Source organism: Hypanus sabinus, chromosome X1 (assembly GCF_030144855.1).
Source record: "Hypanus sabinus isolate sHypSab1 chromosome X1, sHypSab1.hap1, whole genome shotgun sequence".
Taxonomy (NCBI): domain Eukaryota; kingdom Metazoa; phylum Chordata; class Chondrichthyes; order Myliobatiformes; family Dasyatidae; genus Hypanus; species Hypanus sabinus.
This window is the reverse complement of record NC_082738.1, coordinates 36,035,321-36,062,652: the sequence shown is the minus strand read 5'-3', so window position 1 is coordinate 36,062,652 and position 27,332 is coordinate 36,035,321. Positions and strand designations below refer to the sequence as shown.

Below are 27,332 nucleotides of genomic sequence, written 5' to 3'. Positions count from 1 at the left end.
GTCGTGGTACACATTGGTACCAATAACATAGGAAGAAAGAGTGAGGAGGTCCTGAAGAATGAGTACAGAGAGCTTGGTAGGAAGTTAAAAAGCTTACTACCTCAAGGGTAGTAATCTCAGGATTGCTGCCTGTGCCACATGCCAGTGAGGGTAAGAGTAGGATGCTCTGGAGGATGAATACATGGCTGAGGACCTGGTGTAGGGCGCAGGGTTTCAGGATCATTGGGACCTCTTCTGGGGCAGGTGGGACCTGTACAACAGAGATGGGTTACACCTGAACTACAGGGGGACCAATATCCTTGCGCGGAGGTTTGCTAGTGCTATTGGGGAGGGTTTAAACTAGATTTGCAGGGGGATGGGAACCAGAGTGCCAGAGCAGATAGTGGAGTGGGGGTGAAAATAAGTGATGTTAAAAGTTCATTCAAAGTCAGAAATAGAAGGGTTGTGTGTGATGGCAATAATCTTCTGAGCTGTGTCTGTTTCAATGCCAGGGGTATTGTGGGGAAGGCAGATGAGCTGAGGGTGTGGATTGACACATGGAATTATGACATTATAGCCATTAGTGAAACTTGGCTACAGGAGGGGCAGGACTGGCAGCTCAATGTTCCAGGATTCCAATGTTTCAGCTGTGATAGAGGCAGAGGGATGAAGGGTGAGAGGTGGCATTGCTAGTCAGGGAAAATGTTACAACAGTACTCAGACAAGAAAGTTTATAGGGCTTGTCTACTGAGGCCATATGGGTGGAGCTGAGAAACAGGAAAGGTATGACCACATTAATGGGGTTGTATTATAAACCACCCAACAGTCAGCGAGAATTGGAGGAACATATCTGCAGAGAGATAGCTGACAACTGCAGGAAACATAGTTGTGATAGTAGAGGATTTTAATTTTCCTCATATTAATTGGGACTCGTACTGTTAAAGGTCTAGATGGGTTAGAGTTTGTAAAATGTGTTCAGGAAAGTTTTCTAAATCAATAGTTAGAGGTACAAACTAGAGAGGATGCAATATTAGATCTCCTATTAGGAAACGAGTTAGGACAAGTGACGGAAGTGTGTGTAGGGGAACACTTTGGGTCCAGTGATCATAACGCCATTAGTTTCAAATTTGTCATGGATAAAGATGGATCTGGTCCTCGGGTTGAAGTTCTAAACTGGAAAAAGGCCAGATTTGAAGAAATGAGAAAGGATCTAAAAAGCGTGGATTGGGACAGGTTGTTTTCTGACAAGGATGTCATTGGTAAGTGGGAGTCCTTCAAAGGAGAAATTTTGAGAGTGGAGAGTTTGTATGTTCCTGTCGGGATTAAAGGCAAAGTGAATAAGAGTAAGGAACCTTGGTTTTTGAGGGATATTGGAAATCTGATGAAGAAGAAGAGAGAGATGTATGACAGGTATAGGCAACAAGGAGCAAATAAGGTGCTTGAGGAGTATAAAATGTGCCAGAAAATACTTAAGGAAATCAGGAGGGCTAAAAGAAGACATGAGGTTGTTTTGGCAGTCAAGGTGAAGGATAATGCTAAGAGCTTCTATAGTTATAGTAAGAATAAAAGGATAGTAAGGGATAAAATTGGTCCTTGTGAAGATCAGAGTGGTTGGCTATGTATGGAACCAGCAGAAATGGGGGAGATCTTAAATGGGTTTTTTGCATCTGTATTTACTAATGAAACTGGCAAGGAGTCTGTGGAAATAAGGCAAACAAGTACTGAGGTCATGGAACCTATACAGATTAAAGAGGAGGAGGTGCTTGCTGTCTTGAGGCAAATCAGAGTAGATAAATCCCCAGGACCTGACAGAGTATTCCCTCAGATCTTGAAGGAGACTAGTGTTGAAATTGCAGGGGCCCTGGCAGATATATTCAAAATGTTGGTATCCATGGGTGAGATGTCGGAGGATTGGAGGATAGCTCATGTTGTTCCGTTGTTTAAAAAAGGCTCTAAAGTAATCTGGGAAATTATAGGCTGGTAAGTTTGATGCCAGCTATTGGAAGGAATACTAAGAGATAGGATCTACAAGTATTTGGATAGACAGGGACTTATTAGGGAGAGTCAACATGGCTTTGTGCGTGGTAGGTCATGTTTAACAAATCTGTTAAGAGTTTTTTGAGGAGGTTACCAGGAAAGTGGATGAAGGGAAGGCAGTGTATGGTGTCTACATGGACTTCAGTAAGGCCTTTGACAAGGTTCTGCATGGGAGGTTAGTTAGGAAGATTCAGTTGCTAGATATACATGGAAAGGTAGTAAATTGGATTAGATATAGGCTCAATGGGAGAAGCCAGAGAGTGGTAGTGGAGGATTGCTTCTCTCAGTGGAGGTCTGTGACTAGTGGTGTGCCACAGGGATCAGTGCTGGGTCCATTGTTATTTGTCATCTACAAACGTTTGTATATCAATGATCTGGATGATAGTGTGGTAAATTGGATCAGCAAATTTGCTGATGATACAAAGATTGGAGGTGTAGTGGACAGTGAGGAAGGTTTTCAAAGCTTGCAGAGGGATTTGGACCAGCTGAAAAAATGGGCTGACAAATGACAGATGGAGTTTAATACAGACAAGTGTGAGGTATTGCCCTTTGGAAGAAAAAACCAAGGTAGAACATGCAAGGTAAATGGTGGGACACTGAGAAGTGTAGTAGAACAGAGGGATCTGGGAATACAGATACAAAATTCATAGAAACATAGAAAATAGGTGCAGGAGTAGGCCATTCGGCCCTTTGAGCCTGCACCACCAATCAGTATGATCATGGCTGATCATCCAACTCAGAACCCTGTACCTGCTTTATCTCCATACCCACCCCCATCCCTTTAGTTCCCTAATTCCCTAAAAGTGGCGTCACAGGTAAATAGGGTCGTAAAGAGAGCTTTTGGTACATTGGCCTTTAAAAAGTTGAAAGAGTGCAAAGAAGGTTTACAAGGATGTTGCCCGGACTTGAGAAACTGAGTTACAGAGAAAGGTTGAATAGGTTAGGACTTTATTCCCTGGAGCATAGAAGAATGAGGGGTGATTTGATAGAGGTATATAAAATTCTGATGGGTATAGATAGAATGAATGCAAGCAGGCTTTTTCCACTGAGGCTAGGGGAGAAAAAAACCAGAGGACATGGGTTAAGGATGAAGAGGGAAAAGTTTAAAGGGAACATTCGGGGGAGCTTCTTCACACAGAGAATGGTGGGAGTGTGGAATGAGCTGCCAGATGAAGTAGTAAATGCGGGCTCACTTTTAACATTTAAGAAAAACTTGGACAGGTACATGGATGAGAGGTGTATGGAGGGATATGGTCCAGGTGCAGGTCAGTGGGACTAGGCAGAAAAATGGTTCGACACAGCTAAGAAGGGCCAAAAGGCCCGTTTCTGTGCTGTAATGTTCTATGGTTCTATGCTAAACCTTGTCTGCGTGTAAAGATTCTCCTGGATACGGGATCCCCGTTCGCGGTGGTGTAAACGCCTCATGACGTTGCCTCCGCGCCTGTGTCCTGCACTTGGGTTCGTCCTCAGCCTCGTCCTTGCAACAGCTCCGTCCTCTCCCTTAATTTTAAAGTTGCACCATCAGAAGGCAAAGAGGAGATAGATGAACGCGCAGTTCTCGTCGTGGCTACGCTGCTACGTGTAACTGACATTGATTTCTTGAACAATATTCACATGTAAATATCCATTCCTCCCGGTGGTTTTCTGTTATAATTGTCCTCCTTCTATTGGGAGTTGCTATAGTTTTTTTCCCCAGCTTGTTAAATAGTTAAATACATTTTCTGTGAAAACTGACTTTGCTGCACAGTACTTTGCTGAGGCATAAATCTTCCGCGCCACCTCAGATTGGCACAACAGTTTAAATGTTTTCTGAACACATGAAGAGAATAATACTGATTGGATCCTGCATGACAATTTCGATTCCAACATTGTTATTCATCATTTGGTTACTGCATGCTGGTGTGAGTCTGCCCGTACATGTGGAGCATCTATGCCATGCGGCAGTTCCATGAGAACTCTAGGTTGCTGCTATCACTTGAATAGCTCCAGAACAAAGTTGGTGGCAGTAGCCCTGGAATTCATCTGTAATCCTGATGAAGGATCTCGGCCCGAAACGTCGACTGTACTCTTTTCCATAAATACCGTGTTCCTGCAGCATTTTGTGTGTGTTGCTGGAATTTAACTCATTTGGACTCATTGGACTGATATTTGGACTCATACTTGGACTGGTATTTGGACTCATTGGGAGCTTAGAATGTTTTTATCTCTTACCTTGATTCTGTGGGTAGTTAGAGAGATGTTTGTGTAATGTGATGGAAGAGATTGAAATGTCATTACATTTCATTTTTCAATCTTTTTATTGATTTTCAAATAAAGAATATACAGATCAGAGAAGGAGTTTAGCAAACATAGCAAACATAAGAGACATATAAACAGCAATAATAAAATTGTTTTTATTATTGAAATTTGACAAAGGTTTTAATTAAGCAAGTGTGGAAAATAAATCTTTTGATTATTAATGAGAAAACAGACTTCCTCAATAAAGAAGAACCGTAATTCACAGCACACGGTAGTCTTGATATTCACAACACTTTATTGTATCGATTATGCTCGATATTGGCAATACTTTATTGTATAGATTCTGAGCCACTTGCCACCCCACCCCCATGGTGCATTTGGCACATTATAATTCTGAAATTGTTCACGTACCTGTTTGTCAGGTACGAGCTTTCACAAGATCTCAGAGAGTGCTTTATTACACCTTTCTCAAGACGCCATGGAGAAAGAATCTCGGGGCTTGCTTATCTATGCGTTTGCGCTCAGTGATAATAAGCTGTAAATAGGTTGCCGCCCCTTAACTCATTCAGGTTGCTGAGATCAATTGCAACATGGCTAATAAGGGCTGATAGAATCGAAGCCAAGAAGAAAGATAAGCATTTAAATTGCACCATTATCACATTTCTCAGTGTTTTCTATACCTATTGGAGGTGCAATTACTTCTCATGAAGACAAATGCAGTTGCCAGCATCCTAATCAGTTAATGTATTTAGATAGTAGGTTGAGGGAATTGTGTTCACCAGGACACCAGAATCGCCACCAGTCAAAACTCTTGACTTCTCTAAGATTGATGTCCTGCCCATTACTTTTCTAGAACCAGCCTAGATTATGTGTTCAAATACTAAGCATAGTGCTCATATCACAGCCTTCAAACTTCCAGAGAATATGATCAATGGGTTATTTTGTATTTACTTTCCTTGTTTTTCTCCTCCGATTCCTACTCAATGTCCTCCTGTTCCAAAATGCCAAAAGAAGAGCTGCATCCACTTGGTGTTCATAAGCAGCCAGGAAGAGCACCAATATGGTTTTCTCTCCTGTTGTGTGGAGCCCTGGGGATCCACAAAAAGGGAAATCATGTTGAAAGATCAGAATCCTTCCAGCTAGGTGCTCAGTGCATTTGGTGCCAGTCTTCAACCCATGAACCACAATAATCCAACTACAAAGCCCCAGAATGCAATACTTGTGCTTATAGTTTGACTTTTGTGGGCTGGTGGTTTGGGGAGAAGCTGTTCTGAGCACTGCACTGCAAATTCATGGATGAACAAATTAAAAAGAGATCCATCAATATTTTGTTTGGCAGTGGCATCTTTACATATCTGTGAATTAATGATACTATGAAGGATCACAATTAGATTTTTTTTAAATTGGACATTCCTTTTGGTAAGCCTTCAAGCTTTGCTGCTTTACATTTTTAATAAGAGAATTTTAAATAATTATTTATTGCTTACTGGCATTAGATGATTGTAACTTTTTCACCAGACACTGAACAGGAATCAAGAGAAGAAAATGCTCTATTACAATAATTCTGAATGGACTACATTTATCTTTCAGTGGGCTAAATCATGAAATAACCACAATTTGTTTGGTGTCTGAAGAGGTGGAAACATTGTCAACTTCTTTGACATATTTTTTGGGCAAGAATTTCACAACATTGGTTTCTAAATGATACATGAAACGTTTTTGCATAAAGTTGTAGAAGATGGGATTCACGATGCAGTGAGAAAAGGTGAAGCACTTGCCCAAATCATAAAGTAATAAAATTACAGTCTCCATATTACAGCTTGATGACCAATCCACTGCAGAAATGAATGTGGTTATGTAAAAAGGTGACCAACACAACATAAACACTATGATATAAACAGATACTAATTTACTGAGCCGAATATTTTCTGTGTTATGGGAGGCTTTGGAGGCTTTTGTAGTGAAGATATTACTCACGATGATGATGGGGAAGGGGATAACAAACCCACAAAATGTGACCAAAAAATTTGCAATATGCCAAGAGGTGTCACTATCTATGAAGCAGAATGTATGCCAAGATTCAGAAACATCATAAAGGAGATAATGTGGTGTGGATAATACTGCAGCAAGAGTCCACAAACACACACACACCAGCCAGCGCACGCGTTGATCCCTTGATCCTAGAGCTTGATCTGGGTATCGCAGTGAGAAGTATCTCTCAATGGTCATATAGGTTAAGAAAAAAGAGCTGCTGTACAGATTAACACAATACAGGAAGGAATCAAGTTTACACAGAAAGCTGCCCCACAACCATTGGTAATTGTGTGAGATCTCCATCACCCTGAATGGGATGGTTAAAACTGCACCCATGTCAGCAACGGCTAAATTAAAAACATAAAAGCAGCTTGCTTTCTTGGCCTTTTTTATCTTCCAGTTTATCCAAAGGACGAGGGTGTTTTCTACCAGACCTGCTATAAAAAATAATATGTATATAATTATTAATGAATTGTCCAGTGTATTATAATCCACATTGATGGAGCAGGAACATTCGGCACCAAGGCAATGTCCGTTGCTGTCATTGTGCACGATGTCACTAGGTATGATCTCAGTTAACTCCTCCATCAGGGACCTGCGGATATGAGAACCATTATTAGAATTAGATTGAATAAAGTATTCATTCACAGCCACAGAAAATGGCTCAGCCCTTTGCTCTGCTACTATCCTGTTTTAAGTACAGTACAGAACACTAGCAGAATTAAGTACGGAGAGATTCCTTCACTAATGTATGATTAAGTTATCTTCAGAAACTACTTTTTCTTTTAACAAGGCTCTGCCAATTACTACTTGTCCCCAAATGAACACCACTTCCAAAGGCAAAATGAGTAATTAAATTGTGTAGTCCCCTGGTGAACATTCAAGAGCAACCCATTTTTGAGGGGAATTTCAGATTCTCATTATAACTATGTGAAGGATTGCTAATGTTCTTTGATCTCCCTTTACAACTGTCCCAGACCATGCCACACAACTCAGCAGGTAAAGGCAACTCAGCCTTCCATCTGGGTCTTTTATTTCAGCATTATATTATTATAATTATTATAGTAGAAACATTGTTGGCTGTATAAGACCATAAGACCATAAGATATAGGAGCATAATTAGGCCATGTGGCCCATTGAGTCTGCTCCGCCATTTTGTCATGGCTGATCTGTTTTCCCTCTCAGCCCCAAAATCCTACCTTCTCCCCATAACCCTTCATGCCCTGATTAATCAAGAATCTATCTAACTCTGCCTGAAACATACCCAATGACTTGGCCTCCACAGCCACCTGTGGCAATGAATTCCACAGATTCACCACCCTCTGGCTGAAGTAATTCTTCCTCCTCTCCATTCTAAAAGGACGGCCCTCTATTCTGAGGCTGTATCCTCTGGTCTTAGACTCCCCCATCATAGGAAACATCTCCATATCCATTTTATCAAGACCTTTCAATATTTGATAGGTTTCAATGAGGTCACCCCTCATTCTTCTGAATTCCAGTGAGAAGTGGCCCAAAGCCATCAAACATTCCTCATATGACAAGCCATTCAATCCCAGATTCACTTTCATGAACCTCCTTTAAACCCTCTCCATCGTCAGCATATCCTTTCTTAATTTTTTGTATTTTCTCTCCATTTAGTAAATAGTCTACCCTTTTTATTCCTCTTACCAAAGTGCATGACCATACATTTCCCGACACTGTATTCCATCTGCCATTTCTTTGCCCATTCACCTAATCTGCCTAGGTCCTTCTGTAGCTTTTCCACTTCCTCAGAACCGTCTGCCCCTCCACCAATTATCTGCAAACTCTGCCACAAAGACATCAATTCTGTTATCCAAGTTATTGACATATAATGTAAAAAGAAGTCATCCCAACACCACTAGTCACCAGCAGCCAACTAGAAAAGGCTCCCTTTATTCCCACTCTTTGCCTTCTGCCAATCAGCCACCACTTTATCCATGCTAGAATCTTTCCTGTAACTCATAGCTTGTTTCAGCACTTAAGTTACAGAGAAAGATTGAACAAGTTAGGTCTCTATTCATTGGAGCGTAGAAGGTTGAGGGGGGATTTGATCGAGGTATTTAAAATTTTGAAAGGGATAGATAGAGTTGACGTGAATAGGCTGTTTCCATTGAGAGTAGGGGAGATTCAAACAAGAGGACATGATTTGAGAGTTGGGGGCAGAAGTTTAAGGGAAACACGAGGGGGTATTTCTTTACTCAGAGAGTGATAGCTGTGTGGAATGAGCTTCCTGTAGAAGTAGTAGAGGCCAGTTCAGTTGTGTCATTTAAGGTAAAATTGGATAGTTATATGGACAGGAAAGGAGTGGAGGGTTATGGGCTGAGTGCAGGTAGGTGGGACTAGGTGAGATTAAGAGTTCGGCACGGACTCGGAGGGCCGAGATGGCCTGTTTCCGTGCTGTGATTGTTATATGGTTATATGGTTTAGCAGACTCATGTGTGACGCCTTGTCAAAGGCTTTCTGAAAATCCAAGTACACAACATCAATCCATTCTGCTTTGTCTATCCTGCTTGTTATTTCTTCAACGAGTTCCAACAGATTTGTCAAGCAAGATTTTCCCTAAGGAAACCATGCTGACTACAAGTGCTTCCAAGTACCCTGAGACCTCATCCTCAATAATCGACTCCAACATCTTCCCAATCACTGAGTCAGACTAACTGGCCTATAGTTTCCTTTCTTCTGTCTCTACTCGTTCTTGAAGAGTGGAGTGACATTTGAAGTATGGACTTACTTCTGTGCTGAATGACTGTAAATCACAGCTTCACCTGGAAGGACTGTTTGGTTCCTGGACAAAAGGAAGGGAAGAGATAAAAGGGCAAGTCCATTTCTTGCAGAAACAATCATCCCTCTTTTTTTGACATATTTTCCTTTCATCAGAGTAGAAAAAGATTTCCACTATTTCTGCTATGACCAGCCCCCATCCCCTCAAAAAGAGCAAAAACAGGGTTCCTCTTGTTCTTACCTTTCCCTCCACCAGCTTCCACAATCAGCTGATCATACTATATAATTTCCACTACCTCCAGCAAGATACCACCCACCCCTCTATCAGCAAAAGGACTGCTCACTCTGTATAATGGTTCATTTCTTAAAATAGTGTGTGATATAAACGACTATCTGTATTAAATATGATCTTTAAACCATGTCGGGAATATGGAAAAAAACAGAAAATGTTGGAAAGACTCAACAGGTGAAGCTACAACTGTGGCATATGAGAAATAGAGTTAATACTTCAGGTCAATGGCCCTTCACAATTGCTGTCTGCTTCATCTTTCCTTCAAATCAGATAATTCTATCAAAGCTGAGCTTTGATTGTTCGGTTTTTGAGATCAGTGTAGATTAATGTACAGTTCTTAACTAAAACAAAATATAACTAAATTGATAGACTTTTTACTCATTACAACCTTGAAATGTCACATTGTTCACTTTTCAAAGTAATGTGGTCTAAAGTTGTTACTGACCTGAATAAGTTTTCCTTTCAATCTGCTATGTGAGTTGCTCCAACACAGAAGTAATCTTTGCAAATGGTTGTGAGGTCCGATATTTATTGAGTTTTGAAGCAGGGAGGAAGGAATCTGAGGGGTGATCTTGTGGTAAACAGGAAACCATTGGAGCTAAACATAAGCTAAGCTCAAGTGGCCAGAAGGTGTTCTGAGATAATGAATGTTTTGTTTGGCTTTTGCTTTGAAAGGTCAGCATCTTTACTTGCCCAAATGAGGCAAATTGCTAACAACTGGCTGAAGGTGCAGTGCACCAAGCCATTGACTAAATTAGCAGAGAAGGGCATTTTATTCTGGAAGTAAAATAGGAGGAGCGGTGAATGAGAATATTTTCAACATGAAGCTGTAGAATTGTGCCCCAGCGTGTGTCTGTGACTTCAAAGGAGCATAAGAAAAAATTGAAGGGAGGAATAAGCCTCTTCAGGATGTCCGGTGATTGTTCAGAATTGTATAATTTTCTCACACCTTTCCGACAACTTTTCCTCAAGTCTGCCATTATAAGACCATAAGGAACAGATTTAGCCCATTTGGCCCATCAAGTCCACTCTATCATTCCATCATGTCTGATTTATGACCCCTCTCAACCCCATTCTCCTAACTTCCTCCCTGTAACCTTTGACACCCTTACTAATCAAGAGCCTGTTAACCTCTACTTTAGATATATCCAATGGCTTGACCTCCACAGCCACCTGTGGTAATGAATTCCACAGATTCACCACCTCTGCTAAAGACATTCCTCCTCAGCTCTGTTCTAAATGGTGTCCTCCAATCCTTGACTCCCCTACTCCAGGTTGAAGTGTGTCTATTGTAATGCAAAAATATCAGGAACAGTAGTGATGAACAGAGCATGGGACAGTACGTGGAACTATGTTATTATGGCTATTACAGATATTTGGCTGTCACAAAGATAGGAGTGGCTGCTGGATGTTCCAGGGTTTAGATGTTTCAAAAGGAATAAGGAGTGAAGTAAAAGAGATGGGGGAGTAGCATTTCTAATCAGGGATAGTATCACAGCTGCAGAAATAGAGGATGTCATGGGGGGGAATTGTCTACTGAGTGTCTACAGTGTGGGTGAAAGCAAGAAACAGGAAGGGAGCAATCACTCAATTGTGAGTATTCTATAGACCCCCCCCCCCACCCCAATAGCAACAGAGACACTGAGGAACAGACTGGATGGCAGATTTTGGAAAGGTTGCAGAATTCAAATAGTGTTCACAGTGATTTTGAAGAAAGTGGCAATGCATGCATTTTGCAAGAGGAACATTCATTTTGAACATGTGGTTATTTTGTTCTACAGTTGGATCTACCTTCTTATAGTTAAATTGTACAACCAAATGCATGATTCCAAAGTACTCAGCACCATGAGATACGTAACATAAAGTTGTTTAAAACAATTAACACATGGTGTTTTGGAAGAATCAGAATCAGGTTTATTATCACTGGCATATGTCGTGAAATTTGTTAACTTAACAGCAGCAGTACAGTGCAATACATGATAATATAGAAAAAAAAGTAAATAAATTAAATTAAGTATATATATGTATGTGTGCATTAAATAGTTAAATTAAAATATTGCAAAAAGAGAAATATTATAAATAAAGTGAGGTAGTGTTCATGGGTTCAATGTCCATTTAGGAATCAGATGGCAGAGGGGAAGAAGCTATTCCTGAATCACTGAGTGTGTGCCTCCAGGCTTGTGTATCTCCTACCTGATGGTACCAGTGAGAAAAGGGCATCCCCTGGGTGCTAGAGGTCCTTAATAATGGAAGCTGCCTTTCTGAGGTACCGCTCCTTGAAGATGTCTTGGATACTACAGAGGCTGGTACCCAAGATGGAGCCGACTAATTTTACAACTTTCTGTAGCTTCTTTGGATCCTGTGCTGTAGCTCCCTCCCCGCCCCCCCCCCCCCCCCCATACCAGACAGTGATGCAGCATGTCAGAATCATCTCCACTGTACATCTGTAAAAGTTTACAGGTGTTTTAGGTGACAAACCAAATCTTCTCAACTCTTGCCTTCTTTATAGCTACATCGATATGTTGGGACCAGGTTAGGTCCTCAGAGATCTTGACACCCAGGAACTTCAAATTGCTTACTGTCTCCACTTCTGATCCCTCTATAAGGACTGGTGTGTGTTCCTTCTTCTTACCCTTCCTGAAGTCCGCAGTTAGCTCTTTCATCTTACTGACGTTGAGTGCAAGGTTCTTGCTACAGCACTACTCCACTAGTTGGCATATCTCGCTTCTGTACACCCTCTCATCTCCATCTGAGATTCTGCCAAATTTATAGATGGCTTTTGAGTTATACCTGGCCACACAATCATGGGTATAGAAAGAGTAGAGCAGTGGGCTAAGCACACATCCCTGTGTTAATTGTCAGCGAGGTGGAGATGTTATTCCCAATCTGCACAGATTGTGGTCTTCCGGTTAGGAAGTCAAGGATCAGGACTGTGGAAATGATGGTGTTAAACGCTGAGCTATAGTTAACAAGCAGCATCCTGACACAGGTGTTGGTGTTGTCCAGGTGATCTAAGGCAGTGTGAAGAGCCATTGAGATTGCGTCTGCCATTGACCTATTGTGGTGATAGGCAAACTACAGTGGGTCCAGGTCCTGGCTGAGGCAGGAGTTGATTCTGGCCATGACCGACCTCTCAAAGCATTTCATCACCGCAGATGTGAGTGCTATTGGACGAGAGTCACTGAGTGACATTGTATGCATTTTGCTCTAGAAACATTAATTTGGCTGTGTGGTCAAATAAGTAGCTCCAAAGCATTGGATACCATGAGATACATTAAATAACGTTGTTTAAAACAAGTTACCACATAGTAATTTTGAAGAAAGTTGCATTTTCAATGGAAACACTCATATTGACTATGTGGGCATTTTGATACTTGTATATATTTGGATCTGTTTACTCGAACTTAAGTTGCAGAACCAAGAAAATGATTCCAACACACTCAGCACCATGAGATGCATGAAATAAAGTTGTTTACAAAAGGTTACCACGTCATGTTTTTGAAATGTGTGGCAATGTATGCACCTGACCATGCCAGCCTCCAGGGGTTAGATGCCCTAACTCTCCAGAATATGGATAGCTGGTGTGGCCTCTTTAAAGATTCAGCCTGCCCCACTAATTGGGGGCCATATTTTGGCATCAGAATTTTAACATTTAAAGAGCACTTGCTTGGGCTGCTGAGGAGCGGGTGTGATGAGGCCCCATCATTTTGGGCTTTGGCTGTTGGTGGCACTAGACTGTGAATGACGTGGGGGTGTTGGGAAGTAGTGTAGTTTCGGATAATGGAGAGGATTTGGAAAAGGAACCTGAAATTGAGGGTCGGGGAGAGTGTGGGTTGGTGGGAAGAGGCTGGAATGAAAAATAGAAACAGAAAACCTACAGCACAATACAGGCCCTTCGGCCCACAAATCTGTCCCAAACATGTCCCTACATTAGAACTACCTAGGCTTTACCCATAGCCTTCTATTTTTCTAAGCTCTGTGTAGCCACCCAGGAGTCTCTTAAAATACTCTATCGTTTCCGCCTCCGCCACCGTCACCAGCAGCCCATTCCACACACTCACCACTCTACGTAAAAAACTTACCCCTGACATCTCCTCTGTACCTACCTCCAATCACCTTAAAATTATGCTCTTTCATGCTAGCCATTTCAGCCCTGGGAAAAAGCCTCTGACAATCCACACGATCAATGCCTCTTATTATCTTGTACACCTCTATCAGGTCACCTCTCATCCTCTGTCACTCCAAGGAGAAAAGGCCAAGTTCACTCAACCTATTCTTATGAGGCATGCTCCCCAATCCAGAAAGCATCCTTGTAAATCTCCTCTGCTTCCTTTCTATGGTTTCCATGTCCTTCCTGTAGTGAGGCGACCAGAACTGAGCACAGTACTCCAAGTGGGGTCTGACCAGGGTCCTATATAGCTGTAACATTACCTCTCGGCTATTAAACTCAATCCCACGATTGATGAAGGCCAATGCACCATATGCCTTCTTAACCACAGGGTCAACCTGCACAGCAGCTTTGAGTGTCCTATGGACTCGGACCCCAAGATCCCTCTGATCCTCCACACTGCCAAGAGTCTTACCATTAATACTATATTCTACCATCATATTTGACCTACCAAAATGAACCACCTCACACTTATCTGGGTTGAACTCCATCTGCCACTTCTCAGCCCAGTTTTGCATCCTATCAAAGTCCCGCTGTAACCTCTGACAGCCCTCCACACTATCCACAACACCCCCAACCTTTGTGCCTTCAGCAAATTTATTAATCATCCCTCCACTTCCTCATCCAGGTCATTTATAAAATTCATGAATAGTAGGGGTCCCAGAACAGATTCCTGAGGCACACCACTGGTCATTGGCCTCCATGCAGAATATGACCTGTCTACAATCACTCTTTGTCTTCTGTGGCCAGCCAGTTCTGGATCCACAAAGCAATATTCCCTTGGATCCCATGCCTCCTTACTTTCTTAATAAGCCTTGCATGGGGTACCTTGTCAAATGCCTTGCTGAAATCCATATACACTACATCTACTGCTCTTCCTTCATCAACGTGTTTAGTCACATCCTCAAAAAAAAAACTAATAAAAAATTCAATCAGGCTTGTAAGGCATGACCTGCCTTTGACAAAGCCATGCTGACTATTCCTAATCATATTATGCCTCTCCAAATGTTCATAAATCCTGCCTCTCAAGATCTTCTCCATCAACTTACCAACCACTGAAGTGAGACTCACTGGTCTATAATTTCCTGGGCTATCTCTACTCCCTTTCTTGAATGAGGGAACAACATCCGCAACCCTCCAATTCTCGGGAACCTCTTCCGTCCCCATTGATGATGCAAAGCTCATCACCAGAGGCTCAGCAATCTCCTCCCTTGCCTCCCACAGTAGCCTGGGGTACATCTTGCACAGTCCTGGTGATTTATCCAACTTGTTGTATTCCAAAAGCTCCTGCACATCCTCTTTCTTAATCTCTATATGCTCAAGCTTTTTAGTCCACTGTACATCATCCCTACAATCACCAAGATCCTTTTCCATAGTGAATACTGAGGCAAAGTACTCATTAGGTATCTCTGCTATCTCCTCTGGTTCCATACACACTTTTCCACTATCACACTTGATTGGTCCTATTCTCTCACGTCTTATCCTCTTCCTCTTCAAATACTTGTCGAATGCCTTGGGGTTTTCCTTAATCCTGTCCACCAAGGCTTTCTCATGGCCCCTTCTGGCTCTTCTAATTTCTTTCTTAAGCTCCTTCCTGCTAGCCTTATAATCTTCTAGATCTCTATTGTTACCTCTTTTGAATCTTTCGTAAGCTCTTCTTTTCTTCTTGACTAGATTTACAACAGCCTTTGTACACCATGGTTCCTGTACCCTACCATCCTTTCCCTGTCTCATTGGAATGTACCTATGCAGAACTCCATGCAAGTATCCCCTGAGCATTTGCCACATTTCTTCTGTACATTTCCTTGAGAATATTTGTTCCCAATTTATGCTTCCCTGTTCCTGCCCGATAGCCTCAAATTTCCCCTTACTCCAATTAAACACCTTCCTAACCTGTCTGTTTCTGTCCCTCTCCAATGCTATGGTAAAGGAGATAGAATTGTGATCACTATCTCCAAAATGTTCTCCCACTGAGAGATCTGACACCTGACCAGGTTCATTTCCCAATACCAGATCAAGTACAGCCTCTCCTCATGTAGGCTTATCTACATATTGTATCAAGAAACCTTCCTGAACACACCTAACAAACTCCACCCCATCTAAACCCCTCGCTGTAGGGACTTGACAATCGATATTTGGGAAATTAAATTCTCCCACCATGACATAGCATTGTGGGCCGAAGGGCCTGTATTGTGCTATAGGTTTTCTATATTTCTATAAAATTAAGGGTTTGGGTCAATAACTCCCATCAGAACTAGGAAATATTAGATCATAGACAGGTTTTAAGCAGCAGCAACATTACCTAGCTCTCTGAACCTTTTGTAAGCTTTTCTTCTTGACTAGATTATTTCTTTCTTAAACTCCTTCCTGCTAGCCTTATAATCTTCTAGATCTCTATCAAAGGTCATCAAGCTGTAATGGTTTGATTGTAGAAGAACTTTTAGGTATTTCTCATCTTATGTGTCTTAATGATGGAGGGTTATGTGATATAATGTTCATAGTAGTTCTGAAATGCTATTGATTTAATTTTAATTTTGAACATTCTGTTTGGAGTGAGTGAGTGGGATGTCATGGGAGATGAAACATTGGGGAGTGATCATTTCCTATATTTATAAGCTTGGATTTGGATTTGTATAGGGGACAGGAAGGCACTTTTAGGAGGTGGAGTATTGGTAAAGCAAATTGGGAGAGGTTTAAGGTTTTATGTGATGAATGTCTGTCAGGGCTGAATGTTGAGGATGATGTGGATTTCTGTGATTAAAGGTTATGTCACATTATTCATCAAACTGTGGTGGAAATGATTCCTATTAAAAAGGGCATTAATAGGAAAAAAGCTGTACCATGGGAGACTGATGACTGTGCAGATACAATTAGAGAGAGAAATAAGGCATTTAGGAAAGTTAGGAAGTATCACTCTCCAAGTAACCTTATTTACTATTAAAGGACACAGGCTGTGGTGAGGAAAGTGGTGAATATTGCAAAATTGGTTTACTGGAGGTCATATTGTGATAGTCGTGGAAGGGATATTAAACTCAGAGATATTTGGAGAATGATTAAGAAAATGGAGTGGGGAGAGATGTGTAGGGATAATAATATTCCAGTATTGATTAAAGAAGTTAAAATGATTGTTACTGAAATAAAGAAGGTTGAGTTACTGGCTCAGTCATTTCCTGTAATTCGTAATCAAGATAATTAAGTGAAGAAGTTAAGATTCTGAGTGAATAAACTGATGTGTTGGAAGCCAGCTGTAGCAATGAAAACATTACTGATGCAGTTTTCTTTGTGTGAATTTAAGAAGTCTATTAACAGTACAGGTCAGACAGCTCCAGGAAAGGATGATATACTGTATGATTAGACATACGGTTGACAACTCTCTTGAAATAATATTAACATTTTTGAATCATACTGCCATCTTCTTTCCTCATGGAAAATGGCAGTAGTAGTGCCTATTCTAAAACCTGAGAGATCCTCATCTGATCCTTTTAGTTATAGACCAATGTCATTAACATCTGATTTGTGTAAACTTATGGAATGTACAGTAATAGAGTGTTTTAATTATATTTTAGAAGAAAGTGGTGATATAACGTTTTATTAGAGCGGATTTCAGAAGGGTACAATGACAATGGACTCAGATTTGCATTTGGAAGATGATATTAAGAAAGCACAGGTAAATAAAGAAGCTGTAATAGCAGTATTTTTGATATAGAAAAAGCACATGATATGAAAGGAAAGACTTTTGATTAAATTATGGAAATTGGGAGTGAGGGTCAGACTATAATTATTTTTCTGAGTTTTTTTTATTTGAACAGTTTATGCAGGTAATTGTGGGTAAAGTATATTCTGGCTTCTATGAGTTAGAGAATGGGACCCCACAAGGCAGTATTGTTATTAATGATATTTTCTCTGAAGTAGATACTGGGGTGGGTAAATTGCTATATGCAGATGATGGAGTTTAATGGATTAGAGGTAGAAATTTCAATTTTATTGTATATAGAATGCAATTAGTGATTAATAAGGGCAAATGGATGGGGTTTTAAGCTTTCAGAAGCCACAACGCAAGTTATGTGTTTTACAAAGAGGATTAATAGACCTGTATTTGATTTGAAATTATACAGTCAAATTCTTGAAGAAGTGAATGGATAATAAGCTGACATGGAAGAACCATATCAGTAAAAAAATAATAAATGTAAAGGAGAATTAAATATTCTCAGGTGTCTATGTGGGTATTCTCGGGGTGCTACATGAAAATCCTTGTTAACCATTTATATTTATTTATTTAGATTGTTCTTGATTACGACTGTGTGGCTTATGGATCAGCTTCATCTTCAACTTTAAAATGTCCGGATGTGATACAAGCACAGGCTCTAAGATGCAATAAGGTAGTCTCCTGTTTTGGTTTTACAGGTTGAAATGGGATAATTACCTTACAGTTGTGGAGGCTGAAGTTGTTGTTAACACACTGGATTAATTTGAGGGGGCAGGAAAATGATCACCCTGTTAAAAGTGTGTTGGAAGACTGCTGGGAACATAAAGGTGTTCTTAGTTTTGGGTGGCCGGGTTCTTATCACGTTAGGAATATGGGTTTGTTGGATTATGCAATATGTCCCACTGTAGTTTCCTCAGTAACCCATCCTTGATTTTTCCCAATGACTTTAGTTGATTTTAGGTTACATGATTTAATAAAGTCTAAGAATTCTGTTATGCCTGAGAGTCTGTTGGTCCATCAATATATTAAGGAACACTATTATATGTTAACCATGAATCTTAAAACATTTCATTCCAGCAGTAGGTCAGATTTATTGCTGGAAGCTCTTCAAACTTTATTTCATATTCTAAGTATTGGCTCACATGTCTGCTTCTTATTGGTCCCTGCACATAGAGGTGTTGAGGGGAATCAGCAGGTTGATTGTTTAGCTAAAAAACCTGTTAAAAGTTCAACAGTAGATATAGACCTTCTACTTAGCAAATCAGAAACTAAGAAGTTGGTAGGGTTAAGAATTAGGGGGTTATGGCAAGACTTGTGGGATAATGGGCTAAAAGGGAGACACCTTTTTAATATATGTCATTTCTATTTTTTGCAGTATTTTAAATCTATTCAATATATGTAAGCTGTAATTGATTTACTTATTTATTATTTTTTCTCTTCTATATTATGCATTTCATTGAACTGCTGCTGCTAAGTTAACGAATTTCACGACACATGCCGGTGATAATGAACCTGATTCTCATTCTGACCTTTACAGAATACATAAAACCTTTGGGTTTATGCGAGATGGGGGTAAAACAAGAAGGGAAGGAATCACAAACAAGAGAAAATCTGCAGTTGCTGGAAATTCAAGCAACGCACACAAAATGCTGGAGGAACTCAGTAGGCCAGGCAGCATCTATAGAAAAGAACAAACAGTCAACGTTTTCTAGGGAAGGAATTATATTGACTCAATTTAGAATTGAGCATAATTATTCCTTGTATCTTGTTGGAAAACATCATTCTCGGTCGTCTAGGTTTTGCCATCGTTATGAAATAGTTGAACACATATTATTACAGTGTGAAGCATACCCGTATAAGGTTGAAAGAAATCAAATACAGGCTTAATTATGATGTTTGGGGGTTGAGAGCTTTCATTTAAAAACTTTATTAAGTTATGGGATTTAACTGACTACTTTCACTATTGCCAATCTATGAAGCCTTTTGGGGGTAAATTAGCTTTCATTTGAAAAAGTAGTAAGGGTTTTATTTCCCAATTCTCTACACTACACCCCAGTCCAGTTGGTGGCGATAAGGCACCTTTAAGTTGGACTGCCAATCGCCTTTAAAAGTCAAAAGAAGAAGAAGGTGGTTCTGTGCTCAGTCGTCGGTTCAACTTTGGATTCTCGTCCAGCGTTTAGTTTTGAACCCTGTCTTCGTTTCAGTCTCGTATCATGTCTCAATTCTCGGATACTCCAGTACTTAGATCCTAACCATCCTCGCCTAGGTCTCTCATCACACGACATTTGAACCAACATGGACCCTGCGGGGTATCAGAGTCTCTCATCAGCTGTGGCCAGTCTCAGCAAGAAAATTCCTAGAGGGAGCCTGGAGATTCACAATCTCCAGATCGCCGTGCGCCAAGTATCACAATAAGGAAACCAGGGTCGCTTGGGGCGAGTCGGTCGTTCTGTGGAGCCAGTTCATCTTCCGACACCGGAGAGATTTGGCAGTGACCCACGCTCTTGCCGCGGCTTCCTCACTCAATGCTCGTTGGTGTTTGAACTCCAGCCATGCCGGTTCTCTACGTAGCGTGGAAAGATAGCCTTCTTCATTATCTCTCTCCTGGCCTGGGCCACTGCGCATTTGGAGCGAAGGTCGGAGATTTCCTCGGGTTTGGAAGAAAGCACGTCCGTCAGAAGGAGTGTGTTCCATAGTCCCGGTGGAGCAAACTGAGCCTCGGACCATCTAAGGTGCCTCCGGGGTAGTGGGTCAGCAGCCGCTATTGAGTTTTGGACTTTGGCTGAAGAGAGTGGCTGGAACAGGGAGGCTGCGGACCGCCATGGACTCTGGGGTGAACTGAAGGATACCCTTGCCTTAGAAGAGCTGGTAGAGAACTTAGAGGCTCTGATCAATCAGTCCATCCTCCTCAATAATCGCTTAGCAGAGCGAGAGTGGGACTGCCTCAACCCGAGTCTGACCTCAATACATCGCAGTTCCATCTCCCGACCGGACAATGACCAGCCCGGCTTGCTGTCGACCCCATATAAATCGGCTGCACAAAGGCTCTCCGCCAATGAGAGTTCCCAGCGTCGAACTCCAGATTGCTGCTATTAATGTCAATTACAGATAAGAACACTCATATAAGATCCCAGAGGAATGATTGTCGTCTTCAGAACAGCATCATTGTTTACTGTGAGAAGAAAATTGAGTTGTAAAGGTGGCAGACACACAGCTTTGTACCAAATGTTTTCAGGATCTACATTCAGCATTGGCCTCCCTTAGTACTGCTCTCCCTTGGCACTGGTGCTCTGACTGCATGTCTCCCTCTGAAAGCATAACACTCTCCCAGCATAGCTCCACACTTAGCCTACATTTTGTATCCATGTTTATGTTGCAGCTGTATAGAACTCTGGTTAGGCCATATCTAGATTATTGCATACATTTCTGGTCGCCCAACAATAGGAAGGATGTTGAGGCTTTGAAGAGAGTGCAGAAGAGGTTCCAGGATGTTCAACGGGAGAAAATCTGCAGATGCTGGAAATCCAAAACAACACATACAAAATGCTGCAGGAACGCAACAGGCCAGGCAGCATCTATGGAAAATAGTAAACGGTCAATGTTTCGGGATGACACCTTTCATCAGGACTCATGAAGGGTATCGGGCCGAAATGTTGACTTTTTACTCTATTCTATAGATACCGCCTGGCTTGCTGAGCTTCTCCAACATTTTTGTGTGTTCCCAGGATGCTGCTTGGATTCAAGGGCATTAGCTATCATGAGAAACTTGGGTTGTTTTCTCTGGAGTGTCAGAGGCTGAAGGGAGATCTGATAGAGGTTTTACAAGGTTGTGAAAGGCTTAGATAGAGTAGACTGGGAATCTGTTTCCCAGGGTAGGAATTTCTAATACCAGAGGACATGCGTTGAAGGTGAGGGGGAGGAAGGTTCAAGGGGGATGTGAGGGTAAGGTTTTTTTTTACTCAGAGTGGTCTGTTTCTGGTATGGTGGGAGAGACAAATACTTTAGAGGCTTTTACGAGACATTTGGATAGGCATATGGATGTGAGGAAGATGGAGGGATACGGACATGGTGTAGGTAGGCGGGATTAGTGTCTGGATGTTTTTGATTGGCTTTTTAAGCAGGTTCAGCACAGCATTATGGGCCGAAGGGCCTGTTCCTGTGCTGTACTTTTCTATGTTCACTGAAATGGAGCTTGCACCCACAACCAGTGGACAGAAGTGAGATTGCTGCCTTCTCAGCTAATATTAATTAATCATTCAAATTTGATCTAGAACAGTTTTAACAGCCATTTTCCCTTCAGCCTTATTGTGTACTTGAGGAGGTAGCTGAGGAAAGATTACGCATTTTAACTATTACAGAATTGAAACTGTGGACAGTGTCCTTTTGTTCCCTATTGCTCCAGATGAAAGAAAGCTCCTCAGCACTCTTGATGGGACAATCTCAGTAGAAGGTTGAAGGAGAATGGGGGTAGACAAAGGTTCACCAAGGATGATTTAATGATTAGTCAGGGCAACAGTAAACAGACAATAAATGCCGAATTTTACTTGAACAAGAGAGAGGGGATTGGAGGCAGTGGCAAGTGAATCAATAGTGTCCGCACATTGACAGTAGAGAGGCATAGTACATTATTCTTATAATGCTGGGTCTCCAGTGATTTCTGGACAGAAGTACTGCTTAATCTAGACAATGGGTCTGCAGTGAAAGGAAGTTCGCATACTTAGAAAACGGACAACACAGCAAAGATATTGAGCGCCGATTTGCCCATACACGCAACCTGCCCACTAAAAAGGCATTTCTCTTAAACCAGGGAACGAACAGGAGTCGTCAGAGGTTCAAGCTGCGAGGGTAAAGTACAGCCGCTGCTGACACATCGAATATTTATGCCTCGCGGCAACAAATTTCTTTAAATCGGGAGATTTACAAAAGACGGAAACTGCTTGATTACGCAGATACACATCAGACCTAATCTGGCAGCAGTGATAAGCGACAGATTCATTAATCATTGTAGGGGACATTTCAACTGAAAAGAGCAGAACAGGGACCCGGCCCTTTTGAATACGGCGTCCCAGATAAGGGCAGGGGAAAAGCGGTGCTGAAGCCATTAAACATTCCATCCCACTTGATCTTAAATCAGTCCTTTCTTAAATCACAATTTCGAACTCATAACTATAGAATATGAATATGACAATAAAAGGGAAAATTATAAATTATGAACATTTTAAGTAAAATCAAGAAAGAGTGAAAACACTACAAACGGGTCAGTCAGCAGGAAGGAAAACATTACTGTTTTTTACATTCATCAGCACTGAAACACGAAGGACAAAACAAGGAACCAAGTAATGTGAAAGTAAAGAGGGCAGATACTGCTGGAAGAAACATAAAGATCTTAAAACCAGAAAGATTTAACCAGATTAAGTTGAAGCTCATTTAGACTGTGGAAGGCCCTGGAAAGACAAAATAAACCAAATTAAGCCAAGGTTACAAAGGAAAATGGGAGAACACGGTGGAGAGATGTCAATTGAGAGGAAGTGGCACATAAGATATTTCTATGTAACTGCCTGGCTTTATAAATAACTGTGACACCAGTAGATAATACCTGAGGAGTGCATACATATTTACCAAATTAAGCTAATAAACAAAACCTTACTACCATGTCAGTGGTACACTCAAAATTCTAAAGAACTATTTTAACAAACATAATACAAGAAAATGGGAGCTGGGGCTTGGCATCCAGTACCTTCTATCTACACTGCTATTCAACAAGATGACTAATCCTGTGCCTAAAGTCCACTTTCCCTCCCAATCCCCATTCTTAGCTGTGTGTACATCGATCTTTTTAATACACGCAATGACCGTGCATCCACAGCTCCTGAAGGTAGAGAACGAACATCAAAGATTCACAACCTTCTTCATGAAGAGGTTTCTTCCCATCTCTTTTCAAGGTCCAACAGCTTAAAGCGGAGGCATTAGTCAGACCACATGGTGCATTGTGGGTAATTTTGGGCCCATTATCTAAGGAAGGATTTGCTGCCATTGAAGAGGGTTAGCATATGAGATGCATTCGATGGCTCTGAGCCTGTACTTGCTGGAGTTTAGAAGAATGAGGGGTAATCTCATCGAAACTTCTCAGATATTGAAAGGCCATGATAGAGTGGTTATGGAGAGGATGTTTCCCATGGGGGTGGGGAAAGTAGGAGCACATACTCAGAATACAGGGATGTCCATTTAGAACTGAGGTGAGGAGGAATTTCTTTATTCAGAGGGTGTTGAATCTGTGAAATTCATTGCCACAGATGGCAGATGGGTAAGTCTCTGGGTATTTCTAAAGTGGAGCTTGATAGGTTCTTGATTAGCAAGAGCATCAAATTATGGGAAGAAGGCAGGATCAGGATCAGGTTTAGGTTTAAAATCACTGGTATATGTGGAGAAATTTATTGTTTTGTGGCAGAAGTACATTACAATACATAAAAACTATAACTCTCTCTCTCTCGTGTATATATATATATACATACACACACACACATATATATATATACATACACACACACATATATATACATTTATATACACACACACAGTGTTTTCATGGGTTCATTGTCCATTCAGAAATCTGATGGTGGTGGGGAAGAAGTTGTTGCTGAAATGTTGAGTGTGTGTCCTCAGACTCCTGAACCTCCTCGTTGATGGTAACAATGAGAAGAGGGCTTGTCCTGGGTAATGGGATCCTTAATGCTGGATGCTGCGTTTTGAGGCATCACATTTTCAGGATGTCCTCGATGTTGAGGAGGCTGGAGCCCAAAACAGAGATGGCTGAGTCTGCAGCTCTCTGCAGTTTTTCCCAATCCTGGGCAGTGGTTCCTCCATACCAGATAGCAGGAGAATGGGATTGAAGGGGTAATAAATGAGCAAGTCAAATGAACAAAGTCAATAGGTTGAATGGCCTAATTCTGCTCTTATGTCTTATGGTCTTGTACCTGAAACAATAGCCCTGGTTGATGACTCTGTAGTCTTTTATTTCCTTTAACAATCCTCAGGCCTTGTGGCTGATATCACCTCACATTCTTTCTGCTTGGAGCGATGGAGGATGAGAGGTGATCTGATAGTGGTATGTAAGATAATGAGGTATTGATCATGTGGATAGTCAGAGGCTAGCACCAGAAGGTACTAGTTCAAGGTGCTTGGAAGTAGGTACAGAGAAGATGTCAGGGGCACTTTAAAAAAAATTTTTTTTAAACTCTGACAGTGGTGAGTGCGTGGAATGGGCTGCCGGTGGCAGTGGTGGAGGTGGATATGATAGGATCTTTTGAGAGACATGGGTGGCTACATGCAGCTTAGAAAAATAGAGGGCTATGAGTAAAGCCTAGGTAGTTCTAAGATAGGGATATGTTCAGCACAGCTCTGTGGGCCGAAGGGCCTGTATTGTGTAGGTTTTATGTTTCTTTCTGTTCTTTCAAACACTATAGCTTACATTGATATTGCTCAATTTCTCTTCATTTGAACAAATTGTCATTCCAGAAATCCATGTCCTGAAATACAGTGCACTGACTCAAAAGGAAGTCTCTCCTTCATTCATTACAGAGATCAACATATTAAAATGATGTTGAAAGAATGCATCCTTGGTCCAAAAGAAATAGAGCTCAAGGCTGGAAGGATAGGAAGAGGAAAATTCCCTTCCTCTCTAAGCTTGACTGCCACGTTTGCTCACTGTAGTGGTGACATAAATGGTTTAAGTTGATCACATTAGCAAATGTGTTTCTACTAGTGAGAAAACGTAAACCCCTCATGTGCTGTCATGACCTGATCAATTTCCATTACCCCCACCTCACTAATTTCCTTTAGTATCTGTGATTAAAGCCTCCATCTCAGTGTACCTGACAACTCTCCACACTTGACCAAAAGCCCCAGCAACTTGGAGGACTTAGTCACCACTCTTGACTTGGGCACACACTGCACCCCCACCTCTGGGACTGCACATGCGTTGCCTGCAGGTGACCCCACACTCCTATCCCCACTGGGTCTTGGGGCGAGCAATCTCCCAGAGGTGAGTAGCATATTTGAGCCTACTTGACATGCTCCCAGCTGTGGAGACAAAAAAACACCATTACTGCTGGAAGAACCTAACAGATCAGGCAGCATCAGTGGTGTGCTGGGGGGAAATGGGCAGTCAACGTTTTGGATTAACACCTTTCATTACTCCAGAGATGCCACTTGTACCACTGAGGTCCTCCATCATCTAGTGTTGTTCTTATCTTAACTGTTGTTTGCAAGATTTTCAGACTTCTACTACCCCATGTACTACACTACCCTACAGGCCCTGTCCAGGTTGTCTGAAAACCCTGATCAGCAGAAAGTTTTTCTCTCAATTTCATTTAATGCTACAAAAATAAAAAGGGTCCCAGACCTAAAGCATTATCTTTCCACAGATGCTGTCTGAGCATTTCTGTCATCTTCAATTTATCTTAGGTTTCCAGCATGTGTAGTTTTTCTCAATGCACTATGTAATGATTTGATCTGTATGAACAATATGCAAGACAAGCTTTTCACTGTATCTCGGTACATGTGACAATAATATACCAATTCCCTTCTCCCCAAAACTTAACTCTTGGTCCAACAATAACAAAAACACAAAAATACACACAAAGAAATAGGAGGAGACCCCTAAAAAGCCTGCCCTACTGTTCAACATAATCATGGGTGATCTTATTGAAATAGAACAGCAGGTGCTTGAATCTGAAATGCTGGAAGAACTCAGCAAATCAGGCAGCATCTGTGGAGAGAGAAACCAGAGGACGTCAGCAACTCTTCCTCAGAACTAGGGAATAGCTTATTCAAAGCAGAGCTGGAGTGAGCTGAAGAAAAACACCATTAGGAGTTCATTAGATACACTTAAGATGCAGATAGATAGATATTTAAAAGATCAGGGGGTTGAGGGTTATAATCACCTGGAACACAAAAGGAATTTTCACTTTTGCCTTCATTTTTTGTATCCAAGTTTTCACTTGGTGTTAGTGGTGCCCTCTAGTGAAACAGCCCCTTACATTGCTCCAGCTGCAATGCTGAGCTGTAACTATTTGCAAAAGAGCATCACCTGGTGGCTGAAAAATGGTACCACATGAACAGAATATTCCATGTCCCATGGCGTCGAAGATCCTTCAAACAGTAATGTGATGATATTAAATGCAGCCATTCTGGAGTCCTAAACATAAATTTTATATGTTATATGTGTCTACTTGTACCCTCAATTTTGGGAGATTATACCATATCAACTTCTATTTCAAATACTAATTTACTAAAGAGACTATTTTAGTCTCTTTCCTGAAGGGGCTTAAGCTGTCAATAATCTATTTCTAATGCTGGGTCTGCCCTGCCAATCAAGCAGGAGATACTTCCAGCTGGCAAAGCAGATTAAACAGTTATTTTATTTTAAATGGAATTTGTTTATTTTGATTAGCATTCAGGGATTATACAGTACTGTGCAAAAGTCTTAGGCACACTTTAATTCTGTAAAGCGAAGACGCTTTCAAAAATAATGAAATGGAATGTTTCCAAGTATCAAAAATACTATAAAGAGCAGTAAACAGTAACAAACTAAATCAAATCAATATTTGGTGTGACCATCCTTTAAAGCTGCATCAGTTGTGCAGATTTAAAAGAAAATAGGCTGGTAGGTTGTTCCAAGCATCTTGGAGAACTTGCCACAATTCTTCTGCAGACTTTGGCTGCCTCACTTGCTTCCGTCTCTCCAGGTAATCTCAGACAGCCTGGATGATGTTGATATCAGGGCTCGGTGGAGGCCACACCATCTGATGCAGAACTCCTTGTTTGTCTTTTCGCTTTATGAACTTGGCCACGTGTTTGGGGTCATTGCAGTGCTGCAGAATGAAGTTGGGACTGATCAGACGCTTCCCTGATGGTATTGCATGATGGATGAGAATCTGCTTGTACTTTGTATAGCATTGAGGATTCCATTAACTCTGACCAGACCATCATCTCCATTTGCAGAAATGCAGCCCCAAACCTGCAGGGAATTTCTGCCGTGCTTCGCTGTTGGCTGCAGACACTCATTCATGTAGCACTTTCCAGCCCTTCTACAGACAGACTGCCTCCTGTTTCAAATTTTGACTCGTCAGTCCAGA

The 27,332-nt window shown here is 41.4% G+C and overlaps 1 protein-coding gene across 1 annotated transcript; it reads right to left on the bottom strand.

The window, feature by feature from the left end:
* Positions 1–4,560: 4,560 nt before the first annotated feature.
* Positions 4,561–9,818, bottom strand: LOC132384477 (G-protein coupled receptor 182-like). The gene is made up of 3 exons (XM_059955629.1): positions 9,768–9,818; positions 9,041–9,094; positions 4,561–6,883 (listed from the first exon to the last, which is right to left on the bottom strand). The coding sequence occupies exon 3, from the start codon at positions 6,874–6,876 to the stop codon at positions 5,854–5,856; it is 1,023 nt and encodes a 340-aa protein (XP_059811612.1). The 5' UTR covers positions 6,877–6,883; positions 9,041–9,094; positions 9,768–9,818; the 3' UTR covers positions 4,561–5,853.
* Between the last annotated feature and the right edge of the window lie 17,514 nt (positions 9,819–27,332).